Source organism: Gracilinanus agilis, chromosome 3, assembly GCF_016433145.1.
Source record: "Gracilinanus agilis isolate LMUSP501 chromosome 3, AgileGrace, whole genome shotgun sequence".
In the NCBI taxonomy this organism is placed as follows: domain Eukaryota; kingdom Metazoa; phylum Chordata; class Mammalia; order Didelphimorphia; family Didelphidae; genus Gracilinanus; species Gracilinanus agilis.
The window spans coordinates 640,456,753-640,472,388 of NC_058132.1; the positions used below are offsets into that span (position 1 = coordinate 640,456,753).

General features: G+C 37.9%; 1 protein-coding gene across 5 annotated transcripts in view; it reads right to left on the reverse strand.

The window, feature by feature from the left end:
* The window catches only part of DLG1 (discs large MAGUK scaffold protein 1), a 267,052-nt gene that overhangs the window by 58,572 nt on the left and 192,844 nt on the right, over positions 1–15,636 (reverse strand). For all 5 annotated transcript variants that reach the window (XM_044670872.1, XM_044670870.1, XM_044670871.1 and 2 more), the window contains one exon: positions 4,397–4,517. In XM_044670872.1, the coding sequence (XP_044526807.1) occupies positions 4,397–4,517 (121 nt within the window). The remainder of the gene's footprint in view (positions 1–4,396; positions 4,518–15,636) is intronic.

Genomic DNA, 15,636 nt, shown 5'->3' on the forward strand with positions numbered 1-15,636 from the left:
ATAGGGCATAAGAACTTCATAGACATATGTAAAAAAGCAAAACTGCTAAACATATACTTAATAAATGTTCATACTTGATTGAATGTATAAAAGACCTGTCAGTGTACTTACCAACACATATACACAGGAAACTAACAGAAAACAGTTACAAAAGATTCTCTACAGAAACAACATGAAAAATTGGAGAAGTATTGATCATAGGGAGGTCAAACTGGTATTAGAAAAGCAATACTAACTACCCTAATTTACTTATCAGATGCCTTACCAAAGAAGAAATAATGAAATCCATCTGGAGGAAAAAAGGGAAATGTACTTTTTCAACAGTGAATGAAGGGGATTTCTGTTAGCAACAACAGATCTAAAACTCTATAAGAACACAGAATCTCCCAAACCATTTGGTACTGGTTAAAAAAGAGAGAAGTTGGAGGGGGTGGAGCCGAGATGACAGAGTAGCAACATGGAAAGCCTGAAGAGCTCTGAGAACAGCTCGTTGGCAACCAACAAGGGGATGGAGTGCAGAAAACAACTGGAAAAGTGGTCGCAGGGTGTTGTTTATTATTATCACTGGGGCAATAGGGGAGTGCAGCTGGCAACAAAGCCAAGAAGTACAGGCAGCTCCCCCCAACTACTACTCAAGGTTCTGACCTTATGTCCAAATAAATTTTGAGACTCTGTGTAAACCAAAAGCAGAGCCCTTGAAGTTCCAAGTCCTACTACAAGCCCTCACAAAAGCCACTGTGTGGTGCCTGGCCCCTTGGTGAAGCCTAAGGGGAGGCTAAGAGTACCTGCCCAAGCCTACAACGAAGCTCCACGCTCCATCTCAGGGCAGCCCACAGTGTACCTGGCTGGTGAAAGTCCAAAATGAAGCTCTGGGCCTCAGCCCAAGTCAGCAGTGAAGACATAAACCCTAGCACCAGGTAGTTTGTGCCTGACTTTTGCTAGCCTAAGGGGAGGCCCAGAGTCTTACCCAAGCCTGCACTGAGGCCCCAAGACCCAGGGCAAGGCCATCTGCCGTGTACCTGGCCTGGGTAAACCCACCCAGAGTGAGGCCCAGAGCTTCTGCCCAGGATGGAAATGAGGCCTTCAGTCCTAGCATCAGGTAGCTCACAGTACCCTGAGCCCTGCACGCCATCAGCAATCCCTAGAGGAGATGAGTCAGCAGTGGGAAGTGGTTTTTCAGAGCTTCCAGCCCATAGGCCATCATACCACCTTAGAAGAATTTAAACTTCCAGAAATCTAGAACAAGAGCTAACAGTAGCAGCAAGGAAGTTTAAGAGAGAGTCTCCTCTACCCCAAAAACAGGGCCTACCTTTAAGATTTAAAAAAAAAAATCTAACCAGTTAAAATTATTATGGAGACAAAATGGAAGGGCAAGGCAAAGATAGAAGGGGCCAGTGAAAGCAAAGCAGCTACACGCAAAACTGAAATAAAAATGGGAATTGGTCTCAGACTCTGGAAGAGCTCAGAAAGGAATTAAAAAATCAAATAGGAGAGAAAAAAAAGTTAAGAGAAATGAAGGCTGTACAAGAAGAAAATAATAACTTTAAAAGCAGAACTGGCCAAATGGAAAAAGAGACAAAAAAAAAATCCAACGAAGAAAAGTGTTCTTTAAAAAGTAAAACTGGCCAAATGAAAAAGAAGGTGCAAAAGTTCAAGGAAGAAAATCATTCTTTAAAAATTAGAATTGGGCAAATAGAAGCTAATGACTTCATGAGACATCAGGAAACAATAAAACGAAATCAAAAGAATGAAAAAGTAGAAGAAAATATGAAATGTCATAAAAAAACAAAACCAACTGGCCTGGAAAAGAGATCCAAGAAAGACTAAGAATCATTTAATTATATGAAACTCATGATTCACCCCCACCCAAAAAAAGGCCCACACATATATTACAAGAAATTATCAAAGAAAACTTCTCTGATATTCTTGAACAAGAGAATTCAATAGAAATTGAAAGAATCTACTGATCACCTCCTGAAATAAATTCCCCAAATGACAATTTCCAGGAATATTATAGCCAAACTAAAGAGTGCCCAAAGGAGAAAATAGTGCAAGAATCCAGAAAGAAACAACTCAAATAACATGGAGCCACAGGTAGGAAACACAGGACTCAGCAGTTCTTACATTAAAGAATCAAAAGATTTGGAATATGACATTCTAGAGGGAAAATGGATTTGGTTTGTAACATGGAATCAGCTACTTAGCCAAAGTGAGTATATTCTTGGAGGTCACTTAAAATGAAAGAGAATAGCAGAGTGGATCAAAAACCAGAATCCTATACTATACTATGTTGTTTACAAGAAATACATATAAGGCAGGGAGACATACACACAGAGTAAGGTTAAGAGGATGGAACAGAATCTCTTATGCTTCAGCTGAAGTAAAAAAAGCAGAAGTAGCAATCATTATCTCAGATAGACCTATAGTAAAAATAGACCTCACTGAAAGAGATAAGGAAGAAAATTACATCTTGATAAAAGGTACCATAGACAATGAAGTAATATCTATACTAAAGATATATGTACCAAATGGTATAGTTTCCAAATTTTTAAAGAAGAAATTAAAGAGCTTTAGGAGGAAATAGAGAGTAAAACTATACTAGTAGAGGACCTCAACCTTCTCCTCTCATAAGTAGATAAATCTAATAAAAAATAAACAAGAAATAAATAAAAGAGGTGAATGAAATTTAGGTAAGTTAGAACTACTAGATCTCTGGAGAAAATTGAGTGGGGATAAAATGGAGTATACCTTCTTTTCAGCAATACTTGGTACCTACTCAAAAACTGACCATGTACTAAGGCATAAAAACTTCATACCCAAATGCAGAAAAACAAAAGTAAGAAATGCATCTTTTTCAGACCATAACACAATAAAAATTATAATCAATAAAAGACCATGGAAAGGCAAATTAAAAATTAATCAGAAACGAATCTAATCCTAAAAAAGGGATAGGCCAAAGAACAAATAATAGAAACGATAATTTCATTAAAGAGAGTGACAATGAGGAGACAACACATAAAAATTTATGGGATATAGCCAAAGCACTACTTAGGGGAAAATTTATATCTCTGAACACTTATATCAATAAAATAGAGCAAAAGTAGATCAATGAATTGGGCATACAACTAAAAAAAGCTAGAAAAAGAACACATTAACTCCCCCCCCCCCCCAGACTAAATTGGAACTGCTAAAAATCAAAGGAGAAATTACTAAAATTTTGAAAGTTAAGAAAACTATTGAACAAATAAGCCTAGATGTTGGTTTTATGGGAAAAAAATGAAATTGATAAAGTATTGGTTAATTTGATTTAAAAAGGAAAGCAGAAAATCAAACTTCAGTATCAAGAACGAAAAGGGTGAACTTGCCACCAATGAAGAAGAAATGAAAGTAATCATTAGGAGCTTTTTTGCCCAGTTATGACAATCTGGGTGAAAGAGATAAATATTTACAAAAATATAAATTAAGAGTGTTCTCTGGGCACACCGCATCACCACCTGCCAGAGTTTGTTACTAGAAAGGCAGAGGGGCTCTGGGGAGCTGCTCTCTTTCCCCTCTTCACTGTGCTGCGGATATTTTTTCATTTCACTTGTCCTTTTGCCCAGCAGCCCAATGGAAGCACTTCCTCCCCTGTCTGGGGTGGGAGTGTGGCATGGGGTCTCTGGGGTAGTGCAGGGCATGGCACAAAGTCTCTAAAAGGTTTGCTATCACTGCCCTAAACCATGCCTATGCAGCAGTCACCCAATAAGCGATATTATCATTTAGTCTCTCCCCAGTGAGCTCAAAGAGGGAAACAGCACAGGGTAAGAAATATCTACTGGCTCTTTTTGCACTAGCAAAGAGTAGAAGATTAAATTGGGGTGAGTGGAGGAGGGGAGGGAAGGATATCCATCAATTGAGGAATGGCTGAACAAATTCTGTTATATAAATGTAACAGAATAATTCTAAGCCTAAGGAGCAACAAAATTGGTATGAAGTCCCTGAGGGACATACCTAAAAGCAGACCCACACTACAACAATGCTCAGAGTGCCTGGCAGCCCTTCCTCTAGGGGCTCCTGATCTCCACATGCTGACAAAGAAGGAGCTGGCACCAGGGCATTCTTAAGAAGGAAGACTCTATCTCTTAAGATTTTAGTTTGTATTTGCTATAATTTCGTTGTTGCTACATTTTGTTCTTTTTATGATGGGGATGAAGGGTGGAAGGGAAGGACAGAAAACCAAGTTTTAATGAAAAAAATAACTTTAAATTGAAAGAACAGCCATGTGGGCTGGTTTCTCAATGTGAGGTTCTATAAGAGCTTTGATAATGAACAAGGTGACCATGGGATTCTTTTGTCATAAAAGAAGAGAAATTCGATTTGTCAGGTGGCAGCAAGATATGAAGGGCCCGATTCTCACCTAGTAATTTCATCATCTCCAGACATGCCTTTGGGAACTGGGGAATATCTGGTTGGGGATGCTGGGGTTTGGCCCAAATAAGCAGGTGGATTAATGTGATTATCCACAGGTTGTGAATAAGCTAAAAAAACAAAACAGAGAAAAATAATTAGTATAATGAACTAATAGCCTGAGCAACACAGTAAGAAAGACATTTCTAATTCTGGGATTATTTCCTGTGTTCAAACTTTAAAGATTCCCATGTTTCTTTCCAGCAACACAATGTAACTCCTCTATCCATTTGTAGACTATATAATGACTTGTCCCAGTGCCACAAAAAACTACTGCTTTGCAGGATCAGTAGAATGCTTGGCACACAAGAAGCCCCTTGATACATCTGCTTTCAGTTGTTCACGGGGGCAAGATACATGGCAAGGAGGCCCTTTGGTCCATCAGTAGCAGTGAGAAACTTGACAAAGTCTGGGCTCTGTCATCACAAGCCTACCCTTTCCATACTTAATTTTTCCCCAATTACATGCCAAAACAATTTTTACCATTTGTTTTCTAACATTGTGAGTGTCAAATTCTCTCCCTCATTCCTTCCTCTCCCCTTTGCTTGAGACAGTAAGCAATTAGATTTCAGTTCTACATGGATCACAGGACTATAAGATAAGTTCCTAAGACTGAAGAGGGAGATGAAGCAAATGTCAAAAATTCAGGACAACAAAGTACTTTTACTGTATTTCCTTAGGACAATGTAATGAAAAGGAATTCAAGCTTTAGGTACTCTTACATTTATTATCTTGTTTGACCCTCAATAGCAACTTTGTGAGGAGGTGCTATGATTATCTCCATTTTCCAAGTGTGGAAACTGAAGCAGACAGTGGTTCCATGACTTGCCTAGGATCACACAGCCAGCAAGTATCTAAAGATGGATTTGAACCCAGTTCTCTGATTCCTGGAGAGGAGATTCCTAGAGAGCCCATCACGCTATCCAAATGAGGAGTTAAAGATGAGTCCTAGATTACAAAACTGGATGCCTGGAAAGATCGTGAATACCTTTACAGGAATAGGGAAGGTGAAGAGAAAATTGTGTAGGGGATGGAGGGATGAGGAGTTCTCCCTTGGCTGTGATGAGTTAGAAATGCTCATAGTCAATACAGTTGGAAATGTCCAAGCAGGTGGTAATATAGCCCTGGAGACCAGGAGAGAAAGCATATGTGAGAGCAGAAAGCTGGATGCTTGGGAGGCAACCAGATGATACGAGACAGACAGAAAGGCAGACCTTTGAAGCACTGGGATGTGGAAGGTGTGAAATAGAGCAAACACTTCGAGGCAGCCCCTGAGGGCAGAGCTAGAAGCAATGAATGAAGTTATATGAAGGCAAATTGACATTTGAAGTCATGAAGAATATTGTGACTGTTGGGTATGAATGTGTCTGAAAGTCTCAGGAGTAAAGTGGGCAAGGCCCACTTGACAGCACTAGTGCATGCTGGGCAATCGCTTGTTGGGGATGCCATCGTGGAGATTCCAAGTCAGTTGTTTATTGCATTAAATGGTCTCTGGGGTGCACAGGAAAGCTCTTTATTAATGAGAAACCTTTCTGCAGTGATAGAGAAAACCATGAAATTTCATGCATAAAAACTTTCATACTTGGAAAAATCCTGATGCCTAACTGAAACCCTCCCTCCTCCTTCTCCAGGACAGCCGAGTGCCCCTAACTTCAGGAACTCTTTATCAAAAATTCCAGTTCCTCAGTTAGCAGCTGAGGGAGTTCTTGGCAGGTTTCTGAAACTGCCTATCAAGCCTAATTGCTTTTGGTGGTTTTCGTGTTTGATCTCATTTGGTCTGGGTTCCAAAGGTTCCAACTTTCATTTGAGTTCTTTCACTTCTTAGGATGAATTCCTTGATTTTATCAGTAAGTAACTTTCTCGGTGCAACATCTCAAAGAGCTACAAATCTTCAGAAAACAGCTGCCCAATATTAAGAGCACAACTTCCAGGACCAGAATTTGGGAATGTTCAAACACTGCTGCTCATTTCACTCATCTCAATTTCTGAGCTTCTTCTAAATCGTTGTTGGCTTTAAAGCTGTGGCCTATGGAAATCCTTATAAGCTCTTCAGCCTGGATCCAAATGGCCAAAGTTAGAGAGGAGGGAAAAAAGAGGAAGTGTCTACAACCTCATCCATGACCTGGGAGAGTGCCTAACTAAGATACTGAATGGAAGCCCACGTTTATCTGCCTCCTATAGAGTAAGAGTTATTGGAGCTGAAGAGAGCCAACAAATTTGGGGGTAGGGATGCACCGAGGGAAGGACTATGGAATAGGAGACTGATGAGCAACATTTTAATTAATTAGAGTATGTGCCAGAAGCTTCATATATTAAAAAATAAGCAAAAACCCAAATCCTGACTTTTCACCTTGTATTCTTTACAGCCATATTTGGCCTTCTCCATTGTACTTTGCATTAGTGGAAGACTGCTGAGTTTTGGAAGTGCTGTATATTTTTTGCCTGCAATATTGTAAAGAAATTGGTAACGAGGGGGCAGGTGGGTGACTCAGTAGATGGAGAGCCAGGCCCAGAGATGGGAGGTCCTAGGTTCAAATCTGGTCTCAGACACTTCCCAGCTGTGTGACCCTGGGCAAGTCACGTGACCCCCATTGCCTACCCTTACCACTCTTCTGCCTTGGAGACAATACCCAGTATTGATTCTAAGATGGAAGGGAAGGGTCTAAAAAGAAAAAAAAAAAAAAGAAATTGGTAACTAGTGGCTATTATAGGTTGATTATTATATCAAAAGACTATAGAAGTATTGTCTTGGCAAAACATTGTATATAGATTACAACCTCTGACACAACACCTTGGTGAGAATGATTTGTAAAATCCATAATTCGATGTTTATTCTATAGTGAGTATGGCTTTTGTATCCAATCAAATGCCATATTATTTATGCATTTAAATTATTCTCCTTAATCATCTTTTCATGTTACAAATGCTAAGATGGATTGGAAAGGGGGTATATGAAGGGGTGGGAGTTGGTCTGAATTTCATTTAATTAATTACTAAGTCCCGTGGAGCTTTGGTGTACATTCCTAAATTCGAATGTCCCATGCTCTGTGGCAAATTGGTAGATACAAGGTACTTCTTAGGTTAAAATAATTCACAAGTTGGTGTTTCACCGTTCATGCAATCTGTACAGTCTTCCTTACAGGAACACAAAAAATATGGTTTTTAATATCTTCCTACTGAGTTAAGTGACTCAATACTGTCTTTAAGCATAGTTCCTAGTGCAGTATTTCCTAAGTGTTAGCACATAGACATATGCACTGTATAGCATAATGCCAAAAGTATTATTTCAGTTGTGTATCTAGTTCAAAACAAAACAGATTACAATAAAAAAAAAAAAAAAAAAAGGGAAGGCCTATAAGCCAGTACTGCATAGAGATTTCTGCACAAATAAATGTTCTTTGTTAAATATCTAGAAATAATATAAAACGCAGGAAGTTTTTATTTTTTAAATTAGTAACCATACTGGTTGTATTCTTAATGCGGAATCATCCATACATCTCTAGTAAAAATCCAATTAAGTCACAATAAATGATTTCTGGGTTGAATAGCTATAATTTTTTAGATTGGACTTTATTTAAAATCTTATAAACAACATTAATTGAAGAATTTATTTGTCTACAGTTCTCCTGTGTTTTAATCTTCCCTAGGATATATTTTACATATATACTAGTAGGGCTATTCTGTCTCATAAAAGGAAACTAGGACAGTAACTTCTCATTTTTTTAGAAAAATGTGCCGAGTATTTGTACTAAAAGTTTGGTATAAATTGGTATCATGAAATTAGGACCAGGAGATTTTTTTTTTCTTTCGAGGTTCTTTTATGGTTAATGCTCTTTCATTAAGATTTGGATATTTCAGATTTCTACTTAGGTTTCTGTTTGGGATTTTATTATTATTATTTATATAAGAAACTCTTGCCTTCCGTCTTAGAATCAATACTGTGTATTGGTTCTAAGATAGAAGAGTGGTACAGGCTAGGCAATGGGGGTCAAGTGACTTGCCCAGGGTCACACAGCTACGAAGTGTGTGAGGTCATATTTGAACCCAGGACCTCCCATCTTTGGGCCTGGCTCTCCATCCACTGAGCCACCCAACTGCCCCCATGATTTATTATTGCTAAAAGTATTTCTCTATTCTTGGTTTTAACACTTGTGCACAACAGGTTATGGACTTTTATTTATTGTTTTCATTATGATTCTACTTGTTTCCTACTTTGTTGATTTGGTTTCATGCTCTCTTCTTTTTTGATCAGAATGGTTAAAGGTTTAACATTTAGTCTTTTTTTATTCCTTCTTCTAAAAAAATCTATTTAACTAATTAAGAATATTTTTCCATGGTTATTTGATTCATATTCTTTCCCTCTCCCCTCCTGTAGCCAATGAGCTAATTAGTCTTTTCAAAAGACCACTTTTAGTATTGTCATTTCTAGAAGCTTTTCTCAATTTAATTTAATCCTCCTCTAGTTTTTAATGTTCCCTCTTGTAATTATTTGATTTATTTTTTGTCTAATTTTTAAAATAATGATTCAAAATCATTAAAATACTTTGTATTTTTTTTTTTAAAAAAAAATCCTTGCCTTCTTTCTTAGAATCAATACTGTGTATTGGTTTTAAGGCAGAAGAGTGGTAAAGGCTAGGCAATGGGGGTCAAGTGACTTGCCCAGGGTCACATAGCTAGGAAGTGTCTGAGGCCAGGTTTGAACCTAGGATGTCCTGTCTCTGGGCCTTACTCAATCCACTGAGCCACCCAGCTGCCTCCTGTATTTTGTTTTTAACTAATATTTTATTATTTTCCAGTTACAAGTAAAAATAATTTTTACATTCTGTTTTAAGTTTTGAGTTAAAAATTTTCTTCCCTCTGATCTCCCTCATTGAGACAGCATACAATTTGATACAGTTTACACATGTATAATCATGCAAAACATACTTCCATATTAATCAAGTTGTGAAAGAAAAGACAACCCCCCCAATAAAAATGAAAGTTATTTTTAAGTGTAAGTATCAATGTGCATTCAGATTCCATTACTTTTTTTTCCCCAAAGGTAGAGAGCATTTTTCAGTGTAAGTCCTTCAGAATTGTCCTAGATCATTATATTGTTGAGAATAGATTTCATCATCATAAAATATGGCTGTTACTGTGTACAATGTAGGGCAGACAGGTAGTAAAATGGATATAGCACCAGGCCTGGAGTCAGGAAGATCTGAGTTCGAATCCAATCTCAGACACATACCAGCAAGGTGACCATGGGAAAGTCACTTAATCCCTATTTGCCTGAGTTCCTTATCTGGTAAATGGAGACACAATCAAAAAGAAAATGATATACCACCTCCAGTATTTCTGCCAAGAAAACTCATGGTTAAGTCCATGGAATGATATAGAGTTGGATGTGACTAAAGCACTGAACAATGAAAATACACAATTGTCTCTTCGTTCTGCCTTCTCTGCTTTGTATCAGTCCATGTAAGTCTTGCAGATTTCTTCTTCTGGAATTTCATGATAGTCCTATATGATAACTTCTTTAGTTATTCCTCTAATTGATGGGCATCACTTCTACTTCCAATTCTTTGTCAGGAAAAAAAAAAGCTGCTACAAATATTTTTGTACATAGGAGTCATTTTTCTTTTTTAAAAAATATTCTTTTTGGAATATAGACCTAGCAGTAGTATTTCTGGGTCAAAGGGTAGGAATAGTTTTATAGTCCTTCGGGTACAGTTCCAAATTGCTCTCCAGAATGGCTGAAAACTGTTCACAGCTCCACCAATAGTGCTTTAGTGTTCTAATTTTCCTATATCCCTATCAACATTTTTTCTGTCATATTGGCTAATCTGATAGGTATTACTTCAGTTATTTTCATTTGTATTTCTCTAATCAATAGTGATTTAGGGCATCTAAAATATAACTACATATTGTTTTGATTTCTTCAACTGAAAAATGGCACATCATATTCATCTGACCATTTATCAATTGGGTAATGACGTATATTCTTACAAATTTTACATAGTTCTTTATATATTTGAGAAATGAGGCATTTATCAGAGAAACTTGCTTTAAACATTTTCCCACACAATATTTTATTTTCCTTTTCCTTAGCTGCATTGGTTTTGTTTATGCAAAATCTTCTTACTTTAATGTAAACATAATTATATATTTTCCATCTCGTAATGCTCTCTATGTCTTGTTTGTTCTTAAATTCTTCCCTTGTCCATACATCTGACAGGTAAAATATTCCGTAGTCCCTAATTGTTTGTGTTATCTATCACTCTTTATGTTTAAATCTTGTAATTTAGTTTAATATTCAACTCTGTTTTATGAGTGAACTTGTCTCATTCACATTGACAATTATTACAATGTAATTCTCTCCATCTATCCCCCCGATCCTTTTCTTCTCTCTCTCTTTCACTCAGTCTCTTTTTGATTCTACCACCTCTCCCAATAGTCTCCCTTTTCTCCCCATCCCCTTCCTCTCCTATGTCCCTGTAGGGTAAAAATGTTTTATACCCAACTGAGTTTATATTTGTTCCTTCTTTGAGCCAATATCAAGTCACATTTTTCTTCCTTATCCCTTAATTTAATTTTATTTTTGGGATAGTCCATCATAGTCAATTCACATCCATGTCCTCTGTCTATATATACTTCTTTTAACTGTCCCAATGACAAAATTCTAAGGAATTACAAGTATCATCATCCCATGTAGGAATGTAAACAAGTTAACCTCATTGAATCACTTATGATTTCCTTTTCTTGTTTGTTTTTTTAAAGCTTTTCTTCAAAGCTGCATATCTGAATTTCAAAAATTTCTACTAGCAGTAATGCAATGACCCAAGACAATCAGGAGGGACTTATGAGAAATATCCTATCCACATCCAGAGGAAGAACTGTGGGAACAGAAACACAGAAGAAAAACAACTGGGTTGATGCGGATATGATTTAGAATGTAGACTCTAAACGCCCAGTACAGTGCAACAATTAATAATACGGAAATAGGACTTGATCAATGACACATGTAAAACCCAGTGGAAATATGCGTTGGTTACGGGGGGTGGTGGTGGTGGGGTGGAGAGGAGAGAAAGAACATGAATCATGTAACCATGGAAAAAAAAATCCCTCCAAAAAATTAATTGAAAATTTTCTATTCAGCTTTGCTCTTTCATCAGGAATGCTTTCAAGTCCTCTATTTCATAAATTCATTTTTTTATCCATAGAAGGAATATACTTAGTTTTGCTAGGGAGGTTAATTCTCAGTAGTAATCTAAGTTCATTTGCCCTCTGGAATATCATATTCCAAGTTCTCTGATCCTTTAATGTAGAAGCTGCTAAATCTTGTGTTACCTTGAGGACCCATGATATTTGAATTGCCTCTTTCTGCCCTTGCAATACTTCTTGACTGAGGGGTTCTAGAATTTGGCTACAATATTCATTTTGGGGTCTCTTTCAGGAGATGATAGGTAGACTCTTTCAATTTCTACTTTACCCTATGGTTTTAGGATAGTGATGGAGAACCTATGGCATGGGGTGCCAGAGATGGCTTGCAGAGCACTATCTATGGGCACTTGGCTATGCCACCCCACCCCAGAGTTTGTTATAGAAAGGCAGAGGGACTTGGGCAGAGCTGCTCCCCTCCCCCATCTACTGTGCCTGACAACATTTTTTCACTTTATCCACCCCTCTGCCCAGCAGTCCAATGGGAGCTCACAAGGGAGTAAGGTGGTCAGCTCACAGGCAGCAGAGCTAGAGGGGAGTGGAGAGCTCGGGCCACTCCCCTTCTCCTCTCTATACTCACTGAGGACATTTCTCACTTCACCCACTTGTCCTTCATGCAGCCCAGTGGGAGTGCTTTCTTGCTCCCCTGTATGGGGGGTAAGAGGGGAATCTAGATATTTAAGGTATTGGTCGCCAGAAATCAGATTAAGTTGATTTCAAATTAAAATAGACCCAAGTCAGGATGACTTTTATAGAAGTTTATTTACAATTAGGAAGGTTGAAGGTAGGGAAATTGAGAGAGAAAAACTCTCGCCTGGACCAGATAAGAATTTAGAGGCCCCAGCAAAGGAGCACAGAGGTTAATTAAACAAGGCTTTTAGCCACAAGGCCTTTTATAATTAGAGAGGCAAGAGAGGCCTCCTTGAGGGTAGAGCCTCGAGAAACGCCAAGGGAGGAGAAAGGAAGTCAGCCTAACTTACCCACGTGACAATTCAGAGGGAAGCTGTCTTAGGGCTCACCAGAGATCCTTCTACACCAAGTTTAAGGTGTAGAAGGATCTCCAACCTCCCTCTACAGGTAGTTACCATCATATTTAAAAGATAGCATCTTTCGTAACTTCCTGCATCCACCTCCAATTTTCAAGTGGACAAATGGCAGCCTCAACACTGTTTTTGGACTACCATAAGGGCAGTCCCTTGTTTTTGATTTGTTATTGTCATGTGTGGGTAACTGATCTTCCCCTCCCCACTTAATTCTAAGTTGGGTGGGGTGACATTATTTCTGATGCCTAGAGACTAGCAATGAATGAGGATGAGCTAATTCCATTTACACAGGGGTAAGGGAGGGGGCAGGGTATGAGGTATGGGGGTGGGTAAGGGGTGGTTGGCATGGCATCTCTAAAAGATTTTTTCCCAATTTGTTGTTTCCCTTGTTTCCCATTGATTTTGTTTGTACAAAAACTTTTTAGCTTAATATAATCAAAACCACTTAATTTACATTTTGTAATTTTCTCTAACTCTTTCTTGGTTTTAAAATCTTTCCTTTCCCAGAGATCTGACAGGTATACCATTTTGTGTTCACTTAACTTATTTATAGTTTCCCTCTTTATATTCAAGTCATTCATCCATTCTGAATTTATCTTGGTGTAGGGTGTGAGATGTTGATCTAAACCTAATCTCTCCAATACTATTTTCCAGTGTGCTTTTCTTTAATTGGCCCTCTGGGGATGTCTCTGTCCTGTGCCTCCCTTCCCATAAGGCAGACCTGCTAAAATGTAATCAAGAAATAGGCCTTTGCCGTTATCCCAAGATTGGGGCCAATGGATGGACTTTCTAATTTCTGTGTTCACTTAATTTATTTATAGTTTCCCTCTTTATATTCAGGTCATTCACCCATTCTGAATTTATCTTCGTGTAGGGTGTGAGATGTTAGTCTAAACCTAATCTTTCCCATACTGTTTCCCAATTTTCCCAGCAGTTTTTGTCAAATAGTGGATTTTTGTACCCAAAGTTGGGCTCTTTGGATTTATCATATTCTGTCATGCTGATGTCACTTATTCCAAGTCTATTCCACTGATCCTCCCTTCTGTCTCTTAGCCAGTACCATACCATTTTGATGGTCACTGCTTTATAGTATAGTTTAATATCTGGTACTGCTAGGCCACCTTCCTTCATATTTTTTTCATTATTTCCCTTGATATTCTTGATCTTTTGTCTTAAAAATGAACTTTGTTATAGTTTTTTCTAATTCTGTAAGAAGTTTTTTAGTAGTTTGACAGGTATGGCACTGAATAAATGAACTAATTTGGGTAGAATGGTCATTTTTATTATGTTAGCTTGTCCTACCCATGAGCAATCAATGTTTTTCCAATTGTTTAGATCTAGTTTTAATTGTTTGGAAAGTGTTTTGTGGTTGTGTTTGTATAATTCCTGTGTTTGTTTTCGTAGATAGATTCCTAAGTATTTTATATTGTCTAGGATGATTTTAAATGGTGTTTCTCTTTCTACCTCTTGCTGTTGTGATGTGTTGGAGATATATAGAAATGCTGATGAATCATGTGCATTTATTTTGTATCCTGCAACTTTGCTAAAGTTGTTGATTATTTCTACAAGCTTCTTAGTTGATTCTTTAGGATTTTCAAGTAGACCATCATATCATCTGCAAAGAGTGATAGCTTAGTCTCCTCATTGCCTATTTTGATACCTTCAATTTTTTTTTCTTCTCTAATTACTACTGCTAGTGTTTCTAGCACAATGTTAAATAATAGAGGTGATAATGGGCATCCTTGTTTCACACCTGATCTTACTGGAAAGGTTTCTAATTTATCTCCTTTGCATATAATGCTTGTTGATGGTTTTAGATACATACTGTTTATTATTTTTAGGAAAGGTCCTTCTATTCCTATACTTTCCAGTGTTTTCTTTTTTCTTTTTTTTATTTTTTTTACTTGATTTTTTTTATTTTTTATTTTTTTTTATTTTTAACCCTTGTACTTTGGTGTATTGTCTCATAGGTAGAAGATTGGTAAGGGTGGGCAATGGGGGTCAAGTGACTTGCCCAGGGTCACACAGCTGGGGAGTAGCTGAGGCCGGGTTTGAACCTAGGACCTTCTGTCTCTAGGCCTGACTCTCACTCCACTGAGCTACCCAGCTGCCCACTTTCCAGTGTTTTCAATAGGAACAGGTGCTGTATTTTGTCAAAGGTTTTTTCAGCATCTATTGAGATAATCATGTGACTTTTGTTTGTTAGATTGTTGATATGGTCAATTATGTGGATGGTTTTCCTAATGTTGAATCATCCTTGCATTCCTGGTATAAATCCCACCTGATCATGGTGGATGATCCTCTTGATCACTTGCTGGAGTCTTTTTGCTAGTTTTCTATTTAAGATTTTTACATCTATGTTCATTAGGGAGATTGGTCTGTAGTTTTCTTTCTCTGTTTTTGATCTCCCTGGCTGTGGAATCAGTATCATATTTGTGTCATGAAAGGAATTTGGTATGACTCCATCTTTGCTTATTATATCAAATAATTTGTATAGTATTGGGATTAGTTGTTCTTTAAATGTTTGATAGAATGCCCAAACTTTCCCCTGGAAGTATAAAGTCAGTTTTTTCTTCTTTTTTTTTTTTAAACCCTTAACTTCTGTGTTTTGACTTATAGGTGGAAGAGTGGTAAGGGTAGGCAATGGGGGTCAAGTGACTTGCCCAGGGTCACACAGCTGGGAAGTGTGTGAGGCCGGAGTTGAACTTAGGACCTCCCGTCTCTAGGCCTGGCTCTCAATCCACTGAGCTACCCAGCTGCCCCTATGAAGTCAGTTTTGATGGGTAGGTGATCCTTGGTTGTAGACCCAATTCTCTTGCCTTTCTGAATATCATATTCCAAGCCTTGAGGTCTTGTAGTGTGGAGGCTGCCAGATCCTGTGTGATCCTGATTGGTGCTCCTTGATATCTGAATTATCTCTTTCTGGCTTCTTGTAAAATTTTTTCTT